The sequence below is a fragment of the Oncorhynchus mykiss genome, chromosome 20 (genome assembly GCF_013265735.2).
Source record: "Oncorhynchus mykiss isolate Arlee chromosome 20, USDA_OmykA_1.1, whole genome shotgun sequence".
NCBI classification, from domain to species: Eukaryota; Metazoa; Chordata; class Actinopteri; order Salmoniformes; family Salmonidae; genus Oncorhynchus; species Oncorhynchus mykiss.
The window spans coordinates 16,110,133-16,131,900 of NC_048584.1; the positions used below are offsets into that span (position 1 = coordinate 16,110,133).

At 41.2% G+C, this 21,768-nt stretch overlaps 1 protein-coding gene and 1 long non-coding RNA gene across 4 annotated transcripts in view; both read right to left on the reverse strand.

The window, feature by feature from the left end:
* LOC110499054 (arf-GAP with dual PH domain-containing protein 1) overlaps nucleotides 1-21,768 on the reverse strand; it is a 41,281-nt gene that overhangs the window by 18,319 nt on the left and 1,194 nt on the right. For 2 of the 3 annotated variants that reach the window (XM_021575889.2, XM_021575888.2), the window contains exons 2-3: nucleotides 2,518-2,648; nucleotides 1,406-1,497 (exon numbers count right to left, since the gene is read on the reverse strand). In XM_021575889.2, coding sequence (XP_021431564.1) covers nucleotides 1,406-1,497; nucleotides 2,518-2,648 — 223 coding nt within the window. Of the gene's footprint in view, nucleotides 1-1,405; nucleotides 1,498-2,517; nucleotides 2,649-12,746; nucleotides 12,917-21,768 lie in introns of those variants that run through there. The other variant, XM_021575886.2, reaches the window with a different exon arrangement.
* Nucleotides 18,779-20,922, reverse strand: LOC110499055. The gene is made up of 3 exons (XR_002469909.2): nucleotides 20,621-20,922; nucleotides 19,723-19,782; nucleotides 18,779-19,405 (listed from the first exon to the last, which is right to left on the reverse strand). It is a non-coding gene; the product is annotated as an uncharacterized LOC110499055 (long non-coding RNA).

A 21,768-nucleotide genomic window follows, 5' to 3' on the forward strand; every position in this document is an offset into this window, starting at 1 on the left:
CGCAAGGTCCTGGATATCTTTGAAGAGGAAAGTGAGGAGACTTTTCTCGGATTCCCAGACCCAGAAGTCTCACACCTTAAGGCCTGTGACCCCTCAGCTGAGGAGCGTGAGCTCCAAAAAGTCATGAATATTTTTGTAGAGGAAAGTGATGAGACCTTTCTCGGTTTCCCCGACCAAGATGTGCCTTCCAGTGCAATGGTCGGCTTTTTCCAGGGGAGGGGGTGTGACGGCCCTGAATTTTTCTGAACCGTCTCAGTGCTTCTCCTTCCAATAGGGCGCTTTCCATTTAATTCCCAATTAAATAGCCAGCATCAGCTGAGCAAAAAGGGTTGTGATGGAGACGTGAATGAGGATGTGTTCAACCCTCAGTTCCCGAAGCTTCTCTATTCCGTTTGTTTTGTTGCCGTTAAACGTGTGTTTTGTAGCCTAATAGAGTTTACCCAGGATCGGATCCACTCTTTGCATCCGTGGAATACACCTCTCTGTTCTTCGTGGCCTTTCTCCGCTGGAGATCTGTTGGCGGATTGGATTGTCTGACTGACTACAACCTTTTTGTATACGGTAATTTCATTTGTTTTGATGTCATGTATACGGTGATGATTTATGTAGTTGTAGTTGAGGACTTAGTAAGAGTTTATACGCTTTAAAGTTCTGTGGTAAAATAATTGTTATATTGATTGTATGATTAATACTGGGTTTACGCTACACTTGAATGAACGGACAAACATTGCGTGACAAAGGTCACTGGAGTTCCCTGAACTCCTTTACCGGGCTGGACTCTTTAGGCCCGAGGTACAGGACATTTCTGGAGGAACCAGAACTCATTGTGCTATATTATTATATGTGTGTGTAATCATTGATGTTGCTAATACAACCCACGCAAAATAATATAGTTGTTTTTGAAGTTCTTTCCAATGTTTTAAGGGTTTATGAAAAGTTTATTTCCATCCAGTCCTTTGTATTGGTGTAGATTTGACGGACCAGATGGGACTCATTCCCTCCCAAACCAAAAGGAGAAACCAATGTTTTCTCTGGTAGGCACAACATACCTGGCACCCCTATAAATAATAATCTCAAGTCAAAACCGTTACAACACTTCACACTTTTGCGTCTCTCTCTCTCGCGCTCTTTCTCTCTCCCTCTTTCTTTCACAGGCAAACGCACTGATGTACGCGCACACATACACCACCCACCACACATGCACACACACACACACACACACACACACACAAAGGAAGAAGTACTGCAGCATGTTACATTTCAGTACGGGTGTGAGAGAGTAAGCGTTTTAGAGTAACAACACTTGACACAGCAGTGATCTCTTTGTATACCACTAAGTGTCTACATACTAATCGACCAGATGTTGTCAGCACATCATTATAACTCAGTCATGTGGGTGACTTACTTGCAGTCTGTGTGTTTGGGTCTGTAGTAGAATGCTGGAACCTTCTGTTCATACTTTGCTTTGGCTGGTTCATTACCCATGGCAGCCATTAGCTGAGGACAGACGGAACAATAAAGGTTTCTCGGTTTTAATACAAATCAATGAATGCATTGACAATCAATGATGTATATAAACCCTGGATTGCTGATGCTATGTACTGGCCATTGAAAGGCTTTGAAGCCACCGGTCAGCCATATTGGCAATCCCAAGTAGGAGCAGTCTTCCATAGGAATGAATGGAATTCTACAGTACAAAATTACATATTTAAGTATTTTGTTGTTGTAGTGGGGACAGCAATATTAGTAATCTCCAAAAATCATACTTTAAGAACAAAACATGTTTTAATTTTTTTAAATGTTTAGCTCACATAATATAATTTAACCCAAGTTAAACAATTTAAAGGCAATGCTACCAAATACTAATTGAGTGTATGTTGACTTCTGACCCACTGGAAATGTGATGAAAGAAATAAAAGCTGAAAAAAAATAATTCTCTAGTATTATTCTGACATTGAACATTCTTAAAATAAAGTGGTGAACCTAACTGACCTAAAACAGGGATTTTATTTACTAGGATTAAATGTCAGAAATTGTGAAACATTTAAACTCAGTTTATCTTGCTAAGGTGTATGTACTTCCGACTTCAACTGTGTGTACGTATGTATGTATGTAGTTGAAGTCACTTTCCTCTACAAAACATTAATGTTAAAGAGGAAAAAAGGGAACTGTACAGCACATTTTCTATATTTGCAGGGGTACTGTCAGGTGTGGGCCTCAAATGTTCCCTTTATCACATATAGTCAGGTGGTTGCGGAAGGTGATATAAGCAATTGCGGGTGAATAAACAACTGACCTGCGCATCCCTATCAGACACACTACTGGAACTGACTGCGGGTCAGTTTTTTGCTTGTTCTAACATGAGCCGACTTAAGAACTTGGATGGCAAGATCTGATCTCAAATCAGGTTGTGACATGCATTACATTGGTACAAGTACATTTATTACAACACAATATAATGTACATGGTCCCAGTATCTTGCTCTCCTGCTTCCCTCTATGGCAGGGGGTTACTGACCTCAACCTCTGAGGCGTCCCATATCTCCTGCTGAACAGACTTGACCCTGCTGATGTGGGGGATGCCTCTGTGGAGGAGGGAACAGCCCTGGCACACAAACACACCCAGAGTCACTGAAGCCCAGTCTGGCTCTGAGGAGAAGGGAGGAAGAGAGGGAGGGGGAGAACAGTGGGGATGGAGAGATATGAAGGGAGCGGGGAACCAAAGGGGGGAGAGAGCGTCATAAATGCGGTGCAACAGAAGGGATATGAGCTCAAGGTCCAAACTATAAATACTAAAAGTGCTGACACCTGCAGTTCTGAAAGGTAATAGGTAAATGAAGCAAACCCAGTATAACTGGATAGAGCTGCATAGAGAGAGAAAGAGATAGGGAGTGTGTTTGTGTGTGGCCAAAGACAGCAGAGCTGCAGAATCAGATTAGTGGAAAACATATTTAGGCTTCGACACAGGAAATGAGCTAGATACTGCATTTATTCACTCATCAAAATCCACAGAGAGTATTAGAGCACTGTTCAACAGACCTCCAGGCCATCGCTACACTCTATCACACACATGCAAGCATGTACGCACGTTCCCGCACACACAGCGACTACAGAGCTGTGACAGGCAAACACATGACAGAACCCTGCAGAAAGCACTGTGCTATGGAAAGAATAAACTGTCAAATTGCATCTGCCACAAACATGAATAGGCCTGCACTTGGCCCTTTTTTGGGACACAACAAAGAGATATTCATGTTTATAAGGATGGGTGTCCTACTGTGATAATGCATGCATTGTACACACACACACACACCATGCACGCACACACACTATTCTGAGAGAGAAATTGGCTGACTGAATGACCTTATGCATTGACTAGAAAGAGAGCACTCATCCAGGAATTGCACTGAGCGTATTCAAGGCTTTCAAAACTCGAAACTTTATTTTTTTTAAAATTTAATTTGTACCCCTTTTTCTCCCCAATTTCGTGGTATCCAATTGTTGTAGTAGCTACTATCTTGTCTCATCGCTACAACTCCCGTACGGGCTCGGGAGAGACGAAGGTTGAAAGTCATGCGTCGTCCGATACACAACCTAACCAGCCGCACTGCTTCTTAACACAGCGCGCATCCAACCCGGAAGCCAGCCGTGCCAATGTGTCGGAGGCTACACTGTGCACGTGGCAACCTTGGTTAGCGCGCACTGCGCCCGGCCCGCCACAGGAGTCGCTGGTGTGCGATGAGACAAGGACATCCCTACCGACCAAGCCCTCCCTAACCCGGACGATGCTAGGCCAATTGTGCGTCGCCCCACGGACCTCCCGGTCGCGGCCGGTTACGACAGAGCCTGGGCGCGAACCCAGGGACTCTGATGGCACAGCTGGCGCTGCAGTACAGCGCCCTTAACCACTGCGCCACCCGGGAGGCGCGCTTTCGAAACTCTTGACAATGTGAATGTAGCCCAATCAGCCAATACCTATTATGTGTATACACACAGATGAAGTACATACACCTTGGCCAAATACATTTAAACTCAGTTTCACAATTCGGTTTCACAATTTAATCCTAGTACAAATCCCCTGTCTTAGGTCAGTTAGGATCACCACTTCATTTTAAGAATGTGAAATGTCAGAATAATAGTAGAGATTTATTTCAGCTTTTATTTCTTTCACCACATTCCCAGTTGGGCAGAAGTTTACATACACTCAATTAGTATTTGGTAACATTGCCTTTAGACTGTTTAACTTGGGTCAAACGTTTCGGGTAGCCTTCCACAAGCTTCCCACAAAAAGTTGGGTGAATTTTGGCCCATTCCTCCTGACAGAGCTGGTGTAACTGAGTCAGGTTTGTAGGCCTACTTTCTCGCACACGCCTTTTCAGTTCTGCGCACACATTTCCTATGGGATTGAGGTTAGGGGTTTGTGATGGCCCCTCCAATACCTAGACTTGTTCTCCTTAAGCCATTTTGCCACAATTAGGAAGTATGCTTGGGGTCATTGTCCATTTGGAAGACCCATTTGCAACCAAGCTTTAACTTCCTGACTGATGTCTTGAGATGTTGCTTCAATATATCCACATAATTTTCCTCCCTCATGATGCCATCTATTTTGTGAAGTGCACCAGTCCCTCCTGCAGCAAAGCACCCCCACAGCATGATGCTGCCACCCCCGTGCTTCACGGTTGGGATGGAGTTCTTCGGCTTGCAAGCATCCCCCTTTTCCCTCCAAACATAACAATGGTAATTATGGCCAAACAGTTGTATTTTTGTTTCATCAGACCAGAGGACATTACTCCAAAAAGTACGATTTTTGTCCCCATGTGCAGTAGCAAACCGTAGTCTGGCTTTTTTATGGCGGTTTTGGAGCAGTGGCTTCTTCCTTGAGATAGCAAAAGCTCAGGTTGCCCAGCCCGGGGGTAATACAATCTTCGGCAAAATCATTCGCAAGGAGATTCCTGCAAAAATATTATTTGAAGATGAGGTTGTCTATATAGGACAGGTTGTCGATATAGGACTCGTTTTACTGTGGATATAGATACTTTTGTACCCGTTTCCTCCAGCATCTTCACAAGGTCCTTTGCTGTTGAACTGGGATTGATTTGCACTTTCGCACCAAAGTACATTCATCTCTAGGAGACAGAACGCGTCTCCTTCGTGAGCGGTATGGCGGCTGTGTGTTCCCATGGTGTTTATACTTGCGTACTATTGTTTGTACAGATGAACGTGGTACCTTCAGCCGTTTAGAAATTGCTCCCAAGGATGAACCAGACTTGTGGAGGTCTTGGCTGATTTCTTTTGATTTTTCCCATGATGTCAAGCAAAGAGGCATTGAGTTTGAAGGTAGGCCTTGAAATACATCTACAGGTACACCTCCAAATGGCTCAAATGATGTCAATTAGCCTATCAGAAGCGTCTAAAGCCATGCCATCATTTTATGGAATTTTCCAAGCTGTTTAAAGGCACAGTCAACTTAGTGTATGTAAACTTCTGACACACTGGAATTGTGATACAGTGAATTATAAGTGAAATAATCTGTCTGTAAACAATTGTTGGGAAAATGACTTGGTGTCACGCAACAAAGTAGATGTCTTAACCGACTTGCCAAAACTATAGTTTGTAAACAAGAAATTTGTGGAGTGGTTGAAAAACTAGTTTTAATAACTCCAACCTAAGTGTATGTAAACTTCTGACTTCAACTGTATGCATGCACGTTTGCATATGCATACGTTTGTGTTTGTAAATAATTTGTGTTGAATATCATTTTAGCTTACTTCGGCTCAATGTTTCTACTCAGTTTAATAGGTCCTGAGGCATTGAAACCTCCCATGAAGTTTAGAGGCAGTTTGCACAGCTGGCAAGACCACCCTCTTTGCAGATAATTCTGCTCTGACACCCAGTTCTAACAAACCACATTCACACACATTGGAAAGCCCCTCCCAAACACACTGCAGCCTTATGCTCCAAACACACACACACACACACACACACACACACACACAGAGTGTACGACTCGAGAGTCAGTTGAGAGCTAAGCGGTAAGGATAGAGTCTATTCTTGCATTTCCATGTACTCTTGGGATGCAGAGAAAGCTCAGATGGAGATACAGCCCCTTTTTAAGTGCTGGGGCAAGTACCAAAGAGAGAAACATGTGACATTGGAAGGGGGGGGGGGTATAAAGAATGAGAGAGATGGGGGGGAGGGGGGGGGGATCTGCTTTGTGTTGACTTTGTCCCCTCTCTCCACTGTATCCCTTAGCTCTGAGTGCCCAGAACATATAATCAGGGTGTGGCCTCATGTCCGTAAACAATGACTCCATCTCTATGGAAACAATATCCCCATCAGAACTGGCCTCCTTCTATAGCCAGAGGTGGGGTCACTAGGTGTGTGAATCAGAGAGTGGAGGAAAGCAAACTGACCACCAACAGAAAACACATGTGCTTCTGTCACTGGAATTTCCCACTTGACATGACTGTTAGTATCGGTAAGGTGGAACACACATTGGATTCTCTGTGTGTGTGCGTGTGTACACAAGTTTGTGTGCAAAGCAGCGGCACAGTACAGACAGTGGGGGGCGTGTTTAATTAGTCAGAACGAGATAACAACAATTAATTAATTGGCCGCCTTATGCCTACCCTCTCACGTTCCCTAGAATGGCTGATGTTTTAACCCCTTCATCACCATGGCATACATTAGTTAGATTGCTTCAGCAGCTTTCACCACATTCTATTCCTGCTTCTCTGGGCACTAGTCTGACAGAGAGCTAAGAGCTGAGCTACGCATTGTTATCGTGCCCTGTGGTTGTGGACGTGTTTAACTATAGTAAACAAACCAAAAATTGACCAACTGGGGACATTTTGTTAGTCCCCACAAGGTGAAATGCTATTTCTAGGCGGTTAGAATTAGTGTTAAGGTTAGATTTAGGGTTAAGGAAAATAGGATTTTGAATGGGACTGAATTGTGTGTCCCCACAAGGTTAGTTATACAAGACTGTGGTGTGTGTGTGTGCGTTCACGTGCATTTGTGCGCGTGCATGTGTGTCCGCACCTGGGGGTCTGTGTTTGATGGCTTATTCGTTCTTACTCTGCGCTCCACTAGACGAGGTAGGTCAGGGACTAGTAAAGCTTAACAGTTTCTCTCTGCCTCAGCATTTGGATGCTGCCCTTCATGGAGGGTACAGACAAATTCCCGTGTGGGGAAAAAAAAAATCGCAGTCATTCTCTGTGGGCTGTGGCCATTGAAGGGAAGCATCCTGATAAGAGAGTTGAGGTTGTGTGTGGGCCTACAATATCTGGCCTTATATCAGTAGGACCACACAGGGGAGACATTCTGAACATTAGCATAATACTGTATGTTATCATCAACGTGTGGAAGCAAATGGCTATCCCTCTGACAGTGGTACAGTACATCACTGGTGTAAATGACCTTGCATAAATCAGTGAAATACACAAATTCCTCACTGAACATCTCAGTGCCAGAGGCGTTACTACAGAAACCCTGGTTCGATTCCAGGCTGTATCACAACCGGCCGTGATTGGGAGTCCCATAGGGCGGCGTACAATTGGCCCAGTGTCGTCCGGGTTTGACCGGTGTAGGCCGTAAATAAGAATTTGTTCTTAACTGACTTGCCTAGTTAAATAATTTTATTTTAATTAATTAATTAATAGTAGGTTGGTGACTGGTGGTTACGGGAAAGCAAGAGTCGCTTGCGTGATATGTAGCCTATGATCAGAGGCGGAGCCAGAGCGGAGTCTGGCTGCCCATAATCATCGCTTGCTCCACCTCAGCTCACCAGCTGATGTAGACTGCGTGTGCCGGGTTTGGCGCATCCTTCTCACTGGTAGAGAACAGAACCCTTGCTGCTCTGCGCAACCATTTCTGCTAATATTCTGCTTAGCACAGCAGTAGCCTATCCAGTCCAAGTGCAAATGCAAGTCACGAGAAGGTGAGTTCGAGTCACCAAGGGTCGAGTCCAAGTCAAGTCACAAGTCTTGAAAATCGGGACGTGAGTCCTGGACTCGAGTACTACAACACTGCCCTATGCGGGTGATTTGCAGGAAATGCAATGATCAAAGTAAAAGGAAGGCGGTGATTGGTTACATTGCCTATTATGCCAATTTCTCCGTATAAAATGGGCCTTAACTTTAAAACTAGCAGAGATCCCACTCTGGAACTTTGATATGCCCTTAGAGTATATTAATGTTCAACAATATATTGAATCATTTGCCAAATTATAAACGGTACATTGTTCATATTCCTGTTTATATTTTTCTATATTCATAAATTGGTGTAAAAAGAATAATATTGAAATCAAAATACTACTCATATTACAGAGCAAGCATTAAAGATGAATATGACACCAATCTTTGCTTTGTAGCGTCTATGGATTAAACATTACAGTCTTAAAGGGTATGGCCAAAATGTCATAAATGTGTGTTTATGCCAACTTTTAATTATTTCTCAATTATGCTTTTAGATACAAATGTCAAATATACATTGATTGTACAAAACATTAGGAACACCTTCCTAATATTGAGTTGCACCCCCTTTTTCCCTCAGAACAGCGTCAATTCGTCAGGGCATGGATTCGACAAGGTGCCAATAGCATTCCACAAAAATGCTGGCCCATGTTGATTCCAATGCTTCCCACAGTTGTGTTGGCTGGATGCCAAAGCGGTCATCAAGGCAAAGGTTGGCTACTTTGAAGAATCTCAAATATAAAATATATTTGGATTTGTTTAATACATTTTTGGTTACGACATGATTCCATGTGTGTTATTTCATAGTTTTGATGTCTTCACTATTATTCTACAATGTAGAAAATAGTACAAATAAAGAAAAACCCTTGCATGAGTGTGTCCAAACTTTTGACTGGTACTGTATCTACATATCTGTATGTATTTAATTATTTATCTATGTATTATCTAATTACTCAAACTTTAATAAATGTATATGTATTAATTTATTTATTGATGTATTTCTTCCTCCAATATTATAATGGGGGGTGTCAAACATCTGTATCTAACACACCATTGGTTGATTAATGTCACGGTGCATTGCTCGACTAGTTTTGCCTGCTTTTGCACCACCTATCTGAAGCTAGCCACAATAGTGGAATTTGCAGTTCACCTTCAAAATAAAAGACCTGCATTGAAACTGATACAAATAGTAGAATCATGCCATATTTGAACTGGATAATGCTTAACAAGTTTGGAATGTTATATAAAGTCAACAATTAGTTAATTTGCCTCAAATTTGAATCAGTTGAAATCACACTGTGGATGTATTCGACTTCAGAATTGCATTGGGGGCAGACTGAATCCATTGTACAGTCATGGCCAAAAGTTTTTTTAGAATTAAAACAAATTTAAATTTTCACAGTTTGCTGCTTCAGTGTCTTTAGATATTTTCGTCAGATGTTACTATGGAATACTGAAGTATAATTACAAACATTTCATAAGTATCAAAGTCTTTTATTGACAATTACATGAAGTTGATGCAAAGAGTCAATATTTGCAGTGTTGACCCTTCTTTTTCAAGACCTCTGCAATCCGTCCTGGTATGCTGTCAATTAACTTCTGGGCCACATCCTGACTGATGGCAGCCCATTCTTGCATAATCAATGCTTGGAGTTTGTCAGAATTTGTGGGTTTTTGTTTGTCCACCCGCCTCTTGAGGATTGATCACAAGTTCTCAATGGGATTAAAGTCTGGGGAGTTTCTTGGCTATGGACCCAAAATGGCAATGTTTTGTTCCCCGAGCCACTTAGTTATCACTTTTGCCTTATGGCAAGGTGCTCCATCATGCTAGAAAAGGCATTGTTTGTCACCAAACTGTTCCTGGATGGTTGGGAGAAGTTGCTCTCGGAGGATGTGCTGATACCATTCTTTATTCATGGCTGTGTTCTTAGGCAAAATTGTGAGTGAACCCACTCCCTTGACTGAGAAGCAACCCCACACATGAATGGTCTCAGGATGCTTTACTGTTGGCATGACACGACTGATGGTAGCACTCAACTTGTCTTCTCCGGACAAGCTTTTTTCTGGATGCCCCAAACAATCGGAAAGGGGATTCATCAGAGAAAATGACTTTACCTCAGTCCTCAGCAGTCCAATCTCTGTACCTTTTGCAGAATATCAGTCTGTCCCTGATGTTTTTCCTGGAGAGAAGTGGCTTCTTTGCTGCCCTTCTTGACACCAGGCCATCCTCTAAAAGTCTTTGCCTCACTGTGCGTGCAGATGACCTCACACCTGCCTGCTGCCATTCCTGAGCAAGCTCTGTACTGGTGGTGCCCCGATCCCGCAGCAGAATCAACTTTAGGAGACGGTCCTGGCGCTTGGGCGCCCTGAAGCCTTCTTCACAACAATTGAACCGCTCTCCTTGAAGTTCTTGATGATCTGATAAATGGTTGATTAAGGTGCAATCTTACTGGCAGCAATATCCTTGCCTGTGAAGCCCTTTTTGTGCAAAGCAACGATGACGGCACGTGTTTCCTTGCAGTTAACCATGATTGACAGAGGAAGAACAATGATTCCAAGCACCACCCTCCTTTTGAAGCTTCCAGTCTTATTCGAACTCAATCAGCATGACAGAGTGATCTCCAGCCTTGTCCTCGTCAACACTCACACCTGTGTTAACAAGAGAATCACTGACATGATGTCAGCTGGTCCTTTTGTGGCAGGGCTGAAATGCAGTGGAAATGTTTTTTGGGATTCAGTTCATTTGCATGGTAAAGAGGGACTTTGCAATTAATTGCAATTCATCTGATCACTACTCTTCATAACATTCTGGAGTATATGCAAATTGCCATCATACAAACTGAGGCAACAGACTTTGTGAAAATTTATATTTGTGTCATTCTCAAATCTTTTGGCCATGACTGTACAGCCTTGCCTATGGAACTTGGGTCAATGAAATGTTCACAGTGAAGAGTTTACACAAATATTAGGGTCATAGCTCTTATTGCAGGACTTAAACTGTGGGAAATTACTTCACTATTCAGGTTATTTTGCGTATTGAACATTCATGATGCAATGTAGAGCTTTACCTATGGATCTTGGGTCCATGAAATGGGGTAAGTCCAAAACACAGCTGTACATTGCAATTTGAATGACCAATACGCACAATACTGACTGGCGAGGTGATTTCCCAGAGTCAAAGTCCTGCAATATGAGCTACAACAGTAATATCTCTGCACACTCTTCACAATTGTGTTCTGTGGGTGTCACCGAATAGGCTGATAATTGATCCACAATCCATAAGTAAGGCTGTTAAGTGAAATATTAGTATGCCCCCAATGCAATTACGAAGTACAATACATCCACAGTGCAATTACAACTGATTTGTCCTTTTTTGTCAAATTAACAAACTATTGTCTTTTGTTGAATATATATATATATAAAAACAACATGCCAAACTGAAGTGACATGCTATGATTTTCGGAGTAGGGCACCGATAAATGGTGTCATATCTGGCATCTCGATGGATACTGAGGCTTTATGGTTTAAGATGAACATGCAAGGAATAGTTGATTCACGTCACTTAATCTGCACTGTGAACGGGAAGGAGGAAAGCCTTTCTGTATTCTTGATGTTTGATGAAGAATTTCCCCTGGCCCATTTTTAAGCTGGGATATGAGATATGCAGTGCAAGCTTATGTAAAAAAAAAAAAAGCCACTTCAATGTCATAAATGTAAAAAGTCTGGCCAACTGAATACCATTGTTGAAGAGTCTGAGGAGGCACGGTGTTGCAATTGTGATGGGAATCATGTTCCCCGAGTGCCCTGTTAAGGTGAAGAAGGTCAAAGGCAGTGAAAATTGTCGAAGAGGTGAGTAGAGATGATGACGCTATGGCAGTGGAGGCTCAACAGTCTGTGGCTGTCAGTCAGTTGAGAGATCCTGAAACACCAGTCATGTAGAAGGTTGTTTCTTTTTTGCGTTTTATTGTACAGGTGATGAATTGTACATTACAAAAAAAAAGAAATCATTGTGAAAGCGGATAAAAGGTTCTTGGATTTCATGACTCAAATATTGCAGGGAATACTGTCTGAAGATGCTTCCCCCTTTCAGGCCCCAAAGCCTGTGTAAGGATCTGAGTACATTTGACGACGAAAATATATATATTTTTTAAATCTATTTTTTCATTCTTTTTTAAAATTATCTCTGTTTTTACCCCACCCAGTAGTGGCAGCAATACACCTTTTGGGATGTAGTCTGCCAATAAAACCTTAAAGAAGAAGAATGACGCAAATCCAGATGACCTGTTTTTCTGTGTGGAGGCATGCATCGAATACTTGGGTCAGCTAGCTGCTATATAATTGGTAGCTATATTTTAAAGACTAGCTAGTTACTGTGTATTTGAACGTTTTGGTCAAACTACTTTGTTCCCCTGCCGGATTATTGATGCCTTTGTCACAAAGTTGACAAGACACTCCTAATGTTACTGCAAATAGGCTGTTTGTAGACAATTTGGCTGATTTTAAGAAGCTTGTGCACATTTACATTAGTGTTTCATTAGCTAGTTAGCTAAGTTACTGACTGACTAAGCTAATTCTTATTCCTGTTGTAGTTGCATTTCAGGTGGAGTGGCATTGCAGACAGGCCTGCATGCATATTCAAAGAATCTGAGTAGTACTGATTTTAGGATAAGTTTTGCATACACACCGAGTACAATTACATTGACAAGGGGGAGGTTATCCTAGATCACTGTCCCTATGCTGAGAACTATGTGATTATGGGCCTTGGAAGAAATACCTTGCACAGCAGTCCTTTCACCACAGGATCCTAGAGCAGGAGTAGGCAACTTGGTTCTAGGAGTACTGCAAGATTTTGTTTCAACTAGGCACCACAGCAGGGGTGTGTTCAGTTCACTTTCCCAAAACATTCTTGTATGTTCTTGATCAGACTTGGAGATACGTTTGCTCCGTTCGGTGGGTGTGGCTTGAAGCAATGAGTGAAGTATTTAAAGGGCAGTGGTGCATTTTGTACCCCCAACCCCTTCCCATTTTTCAACGTGTCCCTCAGTACAGCACCGTTTCTGTTCAATTAAACATTCTATTACATTTGTATGTACTGAATGCAGCGCTGACCAACTGAGCTAATTGATCAGTTCAGTGATTGCCTAAAGTCAACACACCTGGTCTTCCAGGTCAGTTAAATCAAAACCATGAAGTGCCTGCGGCACTTCCCCTTCCCTAGAGGAGTTAGTCAATGCTTATGAATATTGAATATGAATTTCCATATCAATGACACCACACAAAACATTACATAATACAGAACATTAATAAACAAAAACAAGTTAAGGACAGAACGAGGTACATTTATTTTATTAAAGGCACACGTAGCCTACATATCAATACATATACATGAACTATCTAGGTCAAATAGGGGTGAGGCATTGTGCTGTAAAGTGTTGCTTTATCTGTTTAAAAAAAAAAGTGCCATACAATAATGGCTGTATATAATACTGTACACAAACAGTTTAGGATTTACAATACATTAATATTTCTTGTGAAAAGAAGTGATGCAGTCAGTCTCTCCTCAACTTTTAGCCAAGAGAGACTGGAATGCATCATATTTATATCAGCCCTTTATATATTTATATCAGAGCAAGATGTGCCACTGTTCTGGGCCAGCTGCAGCTTAACTTGGTATTTCCTTGCAGCACTCGACCACACAACTGGACAATAATCAAGATAAGACAACTAGAGCCTGCAGGACTTGCTTTGTGGAGTGTGGTGTCAAAAAAAGCAGATCTCTTTATTATGGACAGACCTCTCCCCATCTTTACAACCATTGAATCTATATGTTTTGACCATGACAGTTTACAATCTAAGGAAACCCTTCAACATATTCAACAGCCACCCTATTCACTACCTGTAACGGCTTTCCTCTTCTTCTGAGTAGGAGTAGCAAGGATCGGACCAATACGCAGTGTGGTAAGTGTTCATCTTGGTTTTTTAATAAGAACACTGAACAAAAAACAATAAACGACAACGTGAAAGAAACTAAACAGTTCCGTGTGGAAACAAACACTGACACGGAAAATAAACCCCCACGAAACACAGGTGGAAAAAGGCTACCTAAGTATGATTCTCAATCAGAGACAACTAACGACACCTGCCTCTGATTGAGAACCATACCAGGCCAAACTCAAAAACCAACATAGAAAAACAAACAGACTGCCCACCTCAACTCACGCCCTGACCATACTAAAACAAAGACAAAACAAAGGAACTAAGGTCAGAACGTGACAATACCAGATTCAGCGAAGGTCTAGAACTTAGGGAATGATTTGTACCAAATACAATGCTCTTAGTTTTAGAGATGTTCAGGACCAGTTTATTACTGGCCACCCATTCCAAAACAGACTGCACCTCTTTAAGGGCATCGTTGATCTTGGCTTCATAATACAGCTTCTTCTTTATTGTTGAGTTTAGTAACTTAATTTCTCAATTTGCAGTAAGTCAGCCAGGCAGATGCGCAGCCAGACTTATTAGCCATTCCCTTTGCCCCCATCTCTTTCAAAAATATAGTTTTACAATTCCTCATCAGTACATGGAGCCTTAACAGTTCTTAACAGTCTGTTTCTTAATAACAGGTGCATGTTTATCAATAATTGGAAGAAGCAATTTCATAAATTCACCAAGTGCAGCGTCTGGATGCTCCTCATTAAATCACATCAGACCAACAAATATTTGTAACGTCATCCACATAAGAGTCAGAGCAAAAAAATGGGCGCGATACAGCTTAAGAACAAAGTTCTACAGTATTAGTTCAAATGTGATCGAATCATGTGGATGATCTTGTCCATGAAGTGTTTGTACTGTAAACACCACGGTAGGTTGATTAATAACCTGAACTAGATTACAGGCACTGGTTACAGTGAGAAGCTTCCTCTTGACCAGACTACTTGATGAAAAACCAATCAATATTCGGGTCCCCAAGAAATTTGATCTCTGTTTACATCACATAGACTAACTATCAAGCATTTCCCACACATTATTTAGATACTGACTGTAAGCACTTGGTGGCCTACAGCAACACCCCAAAAGAAAAGGTTTTAGAATAGCCAAGTGAACCTGCTACCACAACACTTCAATAACAATTGACATAAGATCTTCTCTAAGCATTACAGGGATATGGCTCTGAACATACAGTGACAAAAAAAAGTATGTGAACCCTTTGGAATTAGCTGGATTTCTGCATAAATTTGTCATCACATTTGATCTGATCTTCATCAAAGTCACAACAACAGACAAACACAGTGTGCTTAAACTAATAACACAGAAAGTATTGTATTTTTCTTGTCTATATTGAATACATAATTTAAACATTCAACAGTGTAGGTTGGAATAAGTATGTGAACCCCTAGGCTAATGACTTCTCCAAAAGCTAATTGGAGTCAGGAGTTACCTAACCTGGAGTCCAATCAATGAGACGAGATGTTGGTTAAAGCTGCACTACCCTATAAAAAACACAACATTTGAGTTTTCTATTTTCAAGAAGCATTGCCTGATGTGAATCATGCCTCAAACAAAAGAGAGAGCAGAAGAATTGTTGACTTGCATAAAGCTGGAAAGAGTTACAAAAGTATCTCTAAAAGCCTTGATGTTCATCAGTCCACAGTAAGACAAATGGTCTATAAATGGAGAAAGTTCAACACTGTTGCTACTCTCCCTAGGAGTGGCCATCCTACAAAGATGACTGCAAGAGCACAGCGCAGAATGCTCAATGAGGTTAAGAAGAATCATAGAGTGTCAGCTAAAGACTTCCAGAAATCTCTGGAACATGCTATAACATCTCTGACGAGTCTGCGATACATAAAACACTAAGCAAGAATGGTGTTCATGGGAGGACACCACGGAAGAAGCCGCAGCTGTCCAAAAAAAAAACAATTCTGCACGTCTGAAGTTCGCGAAAGAGCACCTGGATGTTCCACAACGCTACTGGCAAAATATTCTGTGGACAGATTAAATTAAAGTTGAGTTGTTTGGAAGGAACACACAACACAATGTGTGGAGAAAATAAGCACAGAACATCAAAACCTCACCCCAACTGTGAAGTATGGTGGAGGGAGCATCCTGGTTTGGGGCTGCTTTGCTGCCTCAGGGCCTGGATAGCTTGCTATCATTGACAGAAAAATGAATTCCCAAGTTTATCAAGACATTTTGCAGGTGAATGTAAGGCTCCGACCAATTGAAGCGCAACAGAAGTTGGGTGAAGCAACAAGACAACTACCCAAAACACAGAAATAAATCAACAAAAGAATGGTTCAAAAGAAGAAAATAGCCTTCTGGAGCGGCCCAGTCAGAGTCCTGACCTAAACCCGATTTAAGATGCAGTGGCATGAGAGAGCGGTTCACACCAGACATCCCAAGTATATTGCTGAACTGAAACAGTTTTGTAAAGAGTTGTCCAAAATTCCTCCTGACCGTTGTTCAGCTCTCATCGGCAACTACAGAAAATGTTTTTTGGAGGTTATTGATGCCAAAGGAGGGTCAACAAGTTATAAATCCAAGGGTTCACATACTTTTTCCACCCTGCACTGTGAATGTTTACATAGTGTGTTCAATAAAGACATGACAACGTCTAATTGTTTTGTGTGTTATTAGTTTAAGCAGACTGCGTTTGTCTGTTGTTGTGACTTAGATGAAGACCAGATAAAATGATGTCCAATTTATGCAGAAATCCAGGTAATTCCAAAGGGTTCACATACTTTTTCTTGCCATTGTATTTATACAGTTGAAGTCAGAAGATTACATATACTTAGGTTGGAGTCATTAAATCTCATTTTTTAACCACTCCACAAATGTCTTGTTAACAAACTATAGTTTTGGCAAGTCGGTTAGGACATTACTTTGTGCATGACACAAGTAATTTTTCCAACAATTCTTTACAGATTATTTCACTTATTCACTGAATCACAATTCCAGTGGGTCAGAAGTTCACATACACTAAGTTGACTGTGCCTTTAAACAGCTTGGAAAATTATGCCATGGCTTTAAAAGCTTCTGATGGGCTAATTGACATCATTTGAGTCAATTTGAGGTGTACCTGTGGATGTATTTCAAGGCCTACCTTCAAACTCTGTTCCTCTTTGCTTGACATCATCGGAAAATCAAAATAAATCAGCCAAGACCTCAGAGAAAGAATTGTAGACCTCCACAAGTCTGGTTCATCCTTGGGAGCAATTCCCAAACGCCTGAAGGTACCACGTTCATCTGTACAAACAATAGCACGCAAGTAAAAACACCAAAAACACGCAGCCCTCGTACCGCTCAGGAAGAAGACGCGTTCTGTCTCCTAGAGATTAACGTACTTTTGTCCGATAAGTGCAAATCAATTCCGGAACAGCAGCAAGGACCTTGTGAAGATGCTGGAGGAAACAGGTACAAAAGTATCTATATCCATAGTAAAACGAGTCCTATATCGACATAACCTGAAAGGCTGCTCAGCAAGGAAGAAGCCACTGCTCCAAAACCACCATAAAGTTTGCAACTGCACATGGGGACAAAGATCGTACTTTTTGGAGAAATGTCCTCTGGTCTGTTTGGCCATAATAATCATTGTTATGTTTGGAGGAAAAAGGGGAAGCTTGCAAGCCGAAGAACACCATCCCAAACATGAAGCACGGGGGTGGCAGCATCATGTTGTGGGGGTGCTTTGCTGCAGGAGGGACTGGTGCGCTCCACAAAATGGATGGGATCATGAGGCAGGAAAATTATGTGGATATATTGAAGCAACATCTCAAGACATCAGTCTAAGTTAAAGCTTGGTCGCAAATGGGTCTTCCAAATGGACAATGACCCCAAGCATACTTCCAAAGCTGTGGCAAAATGGCTTAAGGACAACAAAGTCTAGGTATTGGAGTGGCCATCAAAGCCCTGACCTCAATCCTATAGAAAATGTGTGGGCAGAACTGAAAAAGCCTACAAACCTGACTGTTACACCAGCTCTGTCAGGAGGAATGGGCCAAAATCTACCCAACTTTTTTTTTTTGCCAAGTTAAGTCAGTTAAAAACAAATTCTTATTTTCAATGATGGCCTATGAACAGTGGGTTAACTGCATGTTCAGGGGCAGAACGACAGATTTGTACCTTGTCAGCTCGGAGATTTGAATTTACGACCTTTTGGTTATTAGTCCAACGCTATAACCACTAGGCTACCTGCCACCCAAATTATTGTGGGAAGCTTGTGGAAGGCTACCTGAAACATTTGACCCAAGTTAAACAATTTAAAGGCAATGCTACCTAATACTAATTAAGTGTATGTAAACTTCTGACCCACTGGGAATGTGATGAAAGAATAAGAGCTGAAATAAATCACTCTACTATTATTCTGACATTTCACATTCTTAAAATAAAGTGGTGATTCTAACTGACCTGAGACAGGGAATTTTTACTCTGATTAAATGTCAGGAATTGTGAAAAACTTAGTTTAAATGTGGCTAAGGTGTATGTAAACTTCTGACTTCAACTGTGTGTGTGTATGTATGTATATATATATATATCACAGCAACACCTCCCCATAAGCATTTCTGTCTCTTCTACAGATGTGTTACCCTTGTATTGCTACTGCTGTATCATCAAATTAGTTATCTAATTAAGTTTTAATTTTAAAATGCTAATATATGAATATCTGACATTAGCAAGAAACTTTCCAATAACACTTTCAAAACAACAAACCGCGTTCTCCCTCATTCAACAGGAAGTGACATGTGTGCCATTTTACTCTGAAGATTTAAACAACAGGTCTTGGACCAGGCTAGAGACAGTGATGGAAGGAACATAATGCATTTATTGTCATCTACCTATCAGAACACTGCATGCTGTGACATGGGCCTGGATGAGGACACATCTTCAAGCTGCCTGATTGAAAACTTTGGCCTTCAGTGGTACCGGAACCAAAAGCCTTACCTGGGAGTACAGCAACAGTCTCTCTCACTGTCTCACAGCCATTCTGTCAACATGTATTGTATGTAACCATTGTATGTAACCAACAGCTACAGACACAAGCATTGACTTTTATTTTCACTTTGTCCCATTCTTCAATCTTGTCTGAGATATACAGTCTACTTTAGTTGAAACACCTGTGTTGTGTATAATATGCATTAATACAAATCTATTTAGCATTCACTTTAGACATTTTGAATCGTAAGCTCCAAGTGTTGTGTTTGTTACCACAGGAAGAAGTAAAAGTTATGACAAACATTCTATGACAAACATTCTATGGAAAAGTATTTGTATTATAATGTAACAATGTATGAGTTTATACAAAACTTTATTGCATTTGGTCATCCCCAAAAATGTGGCCTTTGAAAGCCTTGATAGTTGCATCCTTCACATAGCTGACAACAGGGTGGCAGGTCTTTTGATGTGCTGCTCTAGAGTTCCATAGCCCAGCAGACTCACCTGGGGATAGGGGGATGGACACATGTTAGTTTTGATAAATATTTGGGAGACAGGGAGGAGAGAGCATGAGTTTTGGCGTGAGTACAAAAAATCCAATCCAACCAGTGGCTTTGGATAATATGCTATGTCATCACACAGGCAGACTGCCACAGCGAAGGAGGATTACATAGCGCATTATGTATACTATTACGAGTTTAGTTTAGCTTCTCTGTGCTCTGGAGAGGTTGTTGGTCAGAAGGCCTTAGACCATTCTGTCTCTGTAGCACCTGGAGAGAGCTCAATAGAGGTAGTGAGTGCTAGAAAGAGAGAGCCCTCACCCCTGATCTCCCATTGGCCCAGAGTCTCCTGCTCAGGCTCCAAGAAATCAGATGATAAACCTTCAGAGATTAACAAAAGAAAATGGTACCTTTTTTTCACAATACATTTGTCACTTTGCTCAGGGGCGCAACTTTCACTGGGGACAGGGGGACATTCTGAAATTGAATTTTTGTGCCCTCCAGTTTTATCATTGGAATGTGATACAAAACAAGGCAACAGTGTGCTTGAGGACCATGACTCCTCCGAGCGGTCGTGTAGGCTGTTTCGAGTGTTAATCTGACTGGATAAAAAAAATGGATGTCTCCCCACATCTAAAACCAAAGTTGCGCCCCTGACTTTGCATATTTCACATGAATAAATGACCATATCTGATTAAAAGCATGCATGCCATTTTGTGATAACAGCTATGACAAATTACATGGCATACATGTGAATTTATAGCTAGCTAAAATATTATTTATATTATGGCACAATGTCTCATCTCACTAACAATTACTATGGGGAACAGCAAATTCAATTATTGTGGCTCATCCGTATTGTGGCTAGCTTCACATATGTGATTTATTCCATCATGACATGCTCCTCATTTGACTCATTGTAGTTAGCTAGCAGCTAGCTTATGAATTAAGTATTGCTTAATAAGTGATATAGTTAATGTGAGCTAGCCAACCATGCTTTGCTTTTGACATGCCACGATCCTGCTTGCTTTATATCTGACAAATGTTTTATCTACCATAGCTAGATAATGGTTTATGATACTTACAGTTAGTTCGCTAGCTAGCTAAGTGTACAACTGAGAGTCTGGCTGCAAAACCCAGCTAACGTTAGCTAACCAACTCGAATTAATCAGATGTAGCCAAGCTAGCTTGATACTAGCTCATAGTAACGTTATCTTACCATGCTTTTCTTGCCAAACTTGACATTCCTCTCGCCCATCCCGGTCGATTCCTTCTTGCCTACTCCCGTCTCTTGGTCTTCCTCTAGGTTCAAACCTATAAGTCTGTAGTCCTTTGCCTTACTGTCAAAAGCAACCAACCCACTCCTAACACAGCAACCTGGTGCAGGCAGGTAGTCAATGGCTCAGTGTTCCAAAACTATTCACCTGTTTCTACGTCAAGCAAGGGTAAAGTTCCATTTGTTCTTTTTGAGTGTTTTTATGGTGCGTGTGCGGAACAGCAGCATATAATAGATTTAACCCCCCAAAAAGTGACAAATATAATAGATCAACATGCAGTGGTATTGATCAACCAATCAATATCACTCATATACGTTTGCTTGACACCCCGTCATTGTCATACTGGAGGAATAAATATAAAAGTAAATGCAGAAATAATATGAATGAATAAAATGAAAGAAAGTGGGATTCATTATTTAAATTATGTATCTATGTATGTGTGCAATTATTAATCAATGTATTTGTTTTGTGTGTTTATTTAGCTATTTATATGTGATTTTTATTTATTCATGTATCTATTTATGTGTGTATTTTATTCTCATTAAGGCAGCTTTGGTGCTCCATAGTGCTCCATAGTAAAGGGACCTTTGCTCCCTTAAAAAGACATGTTTAGATTTTCCTTTTGTATTTCGTGATTTTGGTCGGTCTTTGGTGGAGTTTCCCACCTGGCACAGAAGTCAATTCAACATCTAGTTTTGATTTACATTTGGTTGAGTTGTCAACTAACATGAATTCAATGTGAAGTCAACCCAAAACGTCACCCTGTCATTGGATGTAGGTTAAGCCTTGGGTGAATGAAATATAACATTCCATGACATTGATAACTTTTTGCAAATTACGTCATCACATACGTATTTTTTTGGTTCAAATTATGTAGACAACGTTGATTCAACCAGTTTTTGCCATGTGGGTGGTTTGTCTTCATGCGTTCTTGTTGATTGTAGGCCTAAGTATGTCCTTCGATGTAGGCCTATGCCTTTTCATTTCAATGCATGTGTATGATTTGTATGGTATAGTTTGCATTCGCGGTCAGCTGTTTTGTGCACTGGTTACTTCCACATTGATGTCGGCATTTGAAGTCGGGCTTGTG